The following is a 6,009-nucleotide window of genomic DNA, read 5'->3' on the forward strand; positions in this document are numbered from 1 at the left end:
GTACTGCCCGTCAGGAGAGTAGGCCAGCGACACCATGCTGTTGAAATGGCCCTGCTGCTTGAGCACGTAGGACTCGCTCTGCCACTCCCACACCAGCAGCTGGCCCAGGCCTGCGGGGCACACGTGGGGACGGGCTGGGGACCTGCTCACGGCCCCGCGCCCCGCGCCACACCGGGTGGGCCCGACGGGTCCTGCCTCGTGCCGGCACCCGACCGCCCGACCCACTGAGGCAAGTGCCTCTGTCACCCTCCGCCTGAGTGAGGGGACCCAGCGGAGACGCCACCACCCCATGTCACCGCCTCGCAGTGCAGCCGCCAGAGGCCCCCGGCCACGGGCCTGGCTGACAGGGACGGGTGCTCAGCAAACGAGGCATCGCTCGTGGACTTGGCCTGCTCCTCCTGACGACGGCCGCTGCCCGCGCTCACCGGCACGGGCCCCGGGGACGAGGGGGCCGCCGGCAGCACCCCGGGGCAGGGGCTCCGTCCTCGTTCTCGCCCACAGGACCAACCTGCGCAGCCAAAGGCGATCCAGTCTCCGGAGCCGTTGATGGCAACGGACGCGACCCTCTGATCGGAGACGCTGGGAGGGAAGGCGGGGTGTCTGAAGAGGGTGGCGGGCGGCCCCACGAGCCCCCCGGCCGGCCGCCCCATGGCCTCACCCGGCACGGCCCCGCACGTACCCCTCGCTCCACCGACGGGGGCCCTCACCTCAGGGAGTGGATGAGGTTGAACTCGGGGAGCTCATGAAGGTGGAAGATTCCAGAGGCAAAGCCGGTGACCAAGAGGTGAGTCTTTTTGTGGTAAGCCGCGGCGGTCAGGTTGTTAAAATCTCCCTCCTTGTTGAAAAAGCACCTAAGCGGATGGTGGGGGTGTGTGTCAGAAGAGCTGTGGTCGGAGAGCCACAGCACCTCCCCTCTGCCCTCCCTGACCCTGCGGCTGGGACACCAGGCAGCCTCCCAGCTCGTCCCTGGGCTCTCTGGGCCACATCTCAGCCTCGGGGGGGTGCGAGGCCCCCGCCACCCCATGGGGACACCTACTTGGCCAGCCGGGAGTACTTCACTTTTCCCTGCTGCTCCTCCGGGGCCGGTGCGGCTTTCCCGCGGACCGTGGTCTCCTCCTCCCTCTCCTCCTCGTCCTCCCCCTCCCCCTGCAGCAGGTCTGCCTTCCAGCCCGAGGGGGGTTTCAGCCTCAGGCCCTCGGGGGGCGTGTCACACTGCCACACACAGAGGGCCCCGTCCTGGCTGAGCGTGTACAGCTGCGAAAGGAAACGTGTGGGAGTGGGCGTGGGTTGCCCTGACGCCAGCCCACGCCGGCCACGTGGTGGACAAAGTCCCTCTTAGCGTCACCCGTCCGTCCGCAGCCTGCCCCCGAGCACTGGCAGAGACAACAGCCAACGGGCAGCCAACAGGTGCCGCTGGCTCCTGAACACCCCCAGGGAACCGGGGAGGGCACCTGTGCCGTGGTGGGGNAAAGAAGCAAGCCACGATCGCGTCTTTGTGTCCTCCCAGCGCATAGTAGATAAGGTTGTGCCAGCGCTCGGCTCCGAACACCCACGTGGACATGTCTTTGCTTCCGACCGCAAAGCACCTGGACAAGACAGACTCTGCTCGTCCTCGGGACGTGGGGGGGCTCCATGCACGCACAGGGGATGGGGGGTCAGAAGAGCTGTGGATGGAGGGCCAGGGAGCCCGAGCTGCATGTCCCGGTGGGCGAGTCACTGCCTTCCTCACAGGGCAGCCTCGGGGAGCCCTGAGGACGGATACCACGCCCATTGGGTGCCGCGTGGGGGCCCTGCTTAGGGCAGGAGCGCAGCCAGCCGCAGGAACAGACCCTGCCCGCGAGGAGGCGGGAAGGCGAGGCTACAGGGCGCCGCCCCCGGCCGTGCACTGGAGGCGCCCCACCTCCCATCCCACGGTGTCCAGTGTGCAAAGCCCCCAGCCTCCACCTTTCCCCGCGCAGAGTGCAGGGCAGCTAGGAACAAGCAAGAGGCTCTCAGGTGCCTTTCAGGGCGTAGGGGTGCAGCCGTGAGAGGACGGGGCGGCCCCACGCTGGGAGTAGCTCCAGCTCTCCCGTGGACGCGGCTGCTCTGCACACCTGGGCCAGGACGCACTGCATCGCAGCTCCCCCAGCGAGGCTGCCATCCTGCGCTCTGCTTTCAGGGAACACACACCCCAGGCAGCGCAGGCCCCGCTCAGAGCCCGGAGCCATCCCGCCGCCAGCCGCACGTGAGGCTGGGGAGGCCGCTCCAAACCCAAACTCTGGGCCCTGATGAGAGTCACCAGGCTTCCCCACCCAGCAAGAGGCCAGTTCCAGGTGTCCGGTCAGGCCCCGCCTGCAAGCCTCACCGCGAGTCGTCTGTCCAGTCGATGCACGTGGTCTCATCGTACGGCCCAAAGTAGGTCTTGTCCAGGACGAAGGCATTGAACTCCCGCTTCCTTCCAGGGGCGTGGTACATCTGAGCGATATTGCCTTTTGTGACAACAAACTTCCTGCCGCAGAAAAGGGAGCCATCGATACAGAACACCCTTGGGGTTCCGGGACCAGCCCACCCTCCGAGGACAGCGCACCTGCTATGAAACGATCTCCTATGAGAGGCAACCGCATGGGCCGGACTCCCCACCGCCTCCCCAAGGCCCCCAGGCCCCTCGCTTCCTGCAGGGACTGAGGCCAAACAGGACAGGTGGACAGTCGGAGAGGCAGACAGACCCTGCAGGCACCCTGAACGCTGCCACCCCTCTGCTCTCCCGCCAGCCGGGGACAGGCCACGGCCAGGCCACGTTGAGAGCGCCCTGGGGGCCGGCAGGACGACAGCGCCCTGCATGACGGGAGCTGGGGAGTGGCCACTGCCTTGGAGGCTGGTCTGAGGGGTTTCTGGGTGTGGACGTGGAACGGGAGCTCACAGCTGGAACGCAGGCGGCCCCCTCCTGGGCACATCCGGTCAGCCTGGGTGTGAGCAAGCCGGGAACAAGCCCTCTCCTGTGGCCCTTGAACCCAGAGCGAGGCTGGGGACGTCGAGGCTGGGGGTCAGTGCCACCACTCAGAGGCAGGGGCCCCTTTATGGCTGTGCTCTCCGGAGGCCACAGGACCCTCGTGAGGACCATGACTGCTCTGGAGGCTGTTCTGAATGAGGACCTTTGGAACTTTCTGCTCAGGGTGGGAGTGCCAGCCCTGAAGCAGGGGGAGCAGGGGCTGTGGCCGCGACCTGCATCAAGCGAGGCCTGAGCACAGGCTCCCACGCGGCCGCCTCCCGTCAGGAGAGCCCCCCTGGGCCCCACGATGCAGGGCCCGGAGTCTGCGCCAGGCCCTCACCTGCCGTCAGGAGAGAAGGACACGCTGTGCACGGAGCCCTTGAAGTGGTAGTGGTGGAGCACGGACCTGCAGACCAGACTGACCAGCAGCGCGTCGCCCCCTGCAGGAAGGGAGGGGCCGATGCGCCGTCGGCCCGGACAGGAGGACACCCAGGCGCGGCTGTGTCCCCCCCCCCCACGCCCTCCTCCCAAAGCCCACGTGGGCTGCAGGCAGGAGGACCTGGAGGCCTACCCCCCCAGCAGGACAGGGTGGTGGCCCGTGCGTCCCAACCACCAGAGCCGCTGCTTCCCAGGCAAGGGCGTTTACCTTCATCGACGATGATGGCCAGACGGCCGTCTGGGGACAGCCCGACACACTTGACATTGTACCGAGTGGCCAAGGGCAAAGTGCTGGATTTGTTGCTAGAAAACAACACCAGAGCTGTGTCATTGGTCTCAGTTGTCAGACGAGTGGGGTCGGCCTCAGCCCCTCCCCCCCCTTCCTGTCCCTTCCTGGCTGGAGAGGCGGGAAGATGACCAGGTCCCTGGAGAAAAGCTGGTAAAGCAGATTAAAGGCCTTAAATACGGGCTTTGGTTTGTCAATTCTGTTCCTATAACTGCATCTAGAGAGGATTCTACAGATGTTGTAAAGTCAGGAAACTGGAAACAAGCTACACGTTAACGGAGAAGATTAACCACAGGGTCGGCACTCGGGCGCAGAACCGTTCTCCCTGGGTGGGGAAATGCGCAAACGCGGAAAAGCAAGTAATGTTCAAAACGAGTAACCGCTGCTTAGGGTCTAACTCTGTTCCTTACTGTCCTACTTCCTAGTTTTCCTCCGAGAAGCGTGCACTCCCTGCTCCAGCAAGCCCCCCACATCATTTAAACGCAACGGCAGCTGTGATGGTCACGCCTGCACTTGGCCCTGAGTCCCCCCACAAGCAATGCTCTCGGGGGCTTCAGGAAGTCACCCCCAGCAGAGGTGTGGACCATCGTCCCTCTGTACAGATAGGGAAGCTGAGGCCTGCAGAGCAGGACAGAGACCTGGACAGCCCTGGCGACCCGAGGGTCTCACCCTGGCCACATAAGTCTGGGAAACAGTGACAACCACTGAGGTGAAGGAAGGAACAGAGCCACACGCCCGTCCGTCCGTCCGCCCGTCCGCCCGTCTGTCCAGGAGGAGGACGGCACGCCCAGCAGGCTCTGCCCTGAAGGTGAGGTCAACCGCCGAGGTGTCGGGCTTCAGCCGAGGGACCAGAACAAACCAGGCCGACCACCGACCCGACCCGCTGACACTACGCACACCCTGGAACAGGCTCTCGGGCCGCGGCACCTGACGGGGGCACCAGCGACGGAAGGCCCACATACCACAACGGTCACTGCTGTCAACGTCTTCTAGCACACTTACTTTTTAAGATCAAACACCGTCACTCTGTTTCCCACAGGACTAATCACTGAATTTCCGTCGCATGTGAAATTTAAGTTTCCACACCGATAGACCGTCCCCAGCAAATTCGAGAACTGGAAAGAAAATAAAGCCATCTTAATAGAACAAAAAGTACACAATGTCTCCATTTTGGGAAAGGGCTAAGCGAGGTCTCTCTACGGTCAAGGAGACGGCATAGACTCCCTGCTCCCCTCAAGTCCCTGGTCATTCCTGGGGTCCCCCCAGTTGTCCCCTGGGACGCTTGCTGGCCCCCCTGTGCAGCCCAGCCTCGAGCGAGGGAGAGGAAGCCAAAGTGAGCCCGACCCCAGGGGCCCGAGCTCCCGCAGACCTGGGTAAGGGGCACTGGGAGCGCCTGGGACGCCTACGAGGGCAGAAGGCGTTTGCCAAGTGCAGAGGGAACTGGACCCACGTTTCAGGAGGAGGAGACCTACGGTAACGGATCTAGAGCAGGGGCATCTGGGGCTCAGGGCGCCTTGAACAAAGTAACCTGCTGGGATCCGATTTATTAATTGATTCATTCGTCATCAAACTGAAGTGTTCGCTGGACATGCTGCTGTCCCGGGGTCTGTGCCCTGATGCCCCCAGAGTCTAGGTCCAGGGGGCGGGGCGCTGAAGAAGTAATTACAGAGCGAGTGCAGCGCTTCCAAAGCAGAGAAAGAGATAGTAAGGGCCCCTGGAGGGGCCGCCCGAACCAGAGCCTGGAGAGACGGAGCCAGCAGGGCCAACGCCTGGCAGTGACAGAACCCCTTAGCCCGGGGGGCTCCCAGAAGGAGCCTGGTCAGCTGAGTCAGCTGAGAAGGTTTTAAGCACAGGAAGGCTGCGGTCCAATCCCCAGCCCCCTGCCTTTTGTTGGGCCCGTGCTCATCACAGCAGGAACAGGGAGGCCAGCCAGGTGGTTAGGTGGTGCTGTCCCAACCAGGAATGGAGACAGCGGATGACGGGGGCCACCCAGCCCCTCCAGGTTTGGGTGGCAGGGAAAGAGAGCACCCAGCGGCAGGCGCCAGCAAGCGCGGGGTGGCGCAGAGGCCTGCGCTGCGGCCAGAGCCGGGCCACGCCGGGGAGGGCCTGCGACGACGCAGGGAGAGTCACGCGACCAGGCAGGAGGGGGAAGAACGGTCAAGAGCTGGGACCCACGCGGTGTGGACGCGGTAAGCCTCCAGCGGCCCCGACAGCGGAGGAAGACGAAGGGGACGTCCCGGGGCTCGGTTCCGCGGCTCCTCTGCCCGCGTGCGGCCGGGAGCCAGGCCTTCAGTCCCGGCTGCCCGCTGACGCTCAC

At 64.7% G+C, this 6,009-nt stretch overlaps 1 protein-coding gene across 1 annotated transcript in view; it reads right to left on the minus strand.

The window, feature by feature from the left end:
* Nucleotides 1-6,009, minus strand: part of PWP2 (PWP2 small subunit processome component) — a 14,585-nt gene that overhangs the window by 8,428 nt on the left and 148 nt on the right. The window contains exons 2-10 of the mRNA XM_077755432.1: nt 4,695-4,807; nt 3,615-3,709; nt 3,309-3,408; nt 2,345-2,488; nt 1,406-1,586; nt 1,037-1,254; nt 708-851; nt 509-579; nt 1-110 (exon numbers count right to left, since the gene is read on the minus strand). The exon at nt 1-110 is cut by the window's left edge and continues 22 nt beyond it. Coding sequence (XP_077611558.1) covers nt 1-110; nt 509-579; nt 708-851; nt 1,037-1,254; nt 1,406-1,586; nt 2,345-2,488; nt 3,309-3,408; nt 3,615-3,709; nt 4,695-4,807 — 1,176 coding nt within the window. The remainder of the gene's footprint in view (nt 111-508; nt 580-707; nt 852-1,036; nt 1,255-1,405; nt 1,587-2,344; nt 2,489-3,308; nt 3,409-3,614; nt 3,710-4,694; nt 4,808-6,009) is intronic.

The sequence above is a fragment of the Crocuta crocuta genome, unplaced genomic scaffold (assembly GCF_008692635.1).
Source record: "Crocuta crocuta isolate KB4526 unplaced genomic scaffold, BGI_CrCroc_1.0 scaffold675, whole genome shotgun sequence".
Taxonomy (NCBI): domain Eukaryota; kingdom Metazoa; phylum Chordata; class Mammalia; order Carnivora; family Hyaenidae; genus Crocuta; species Crocuta crocuta.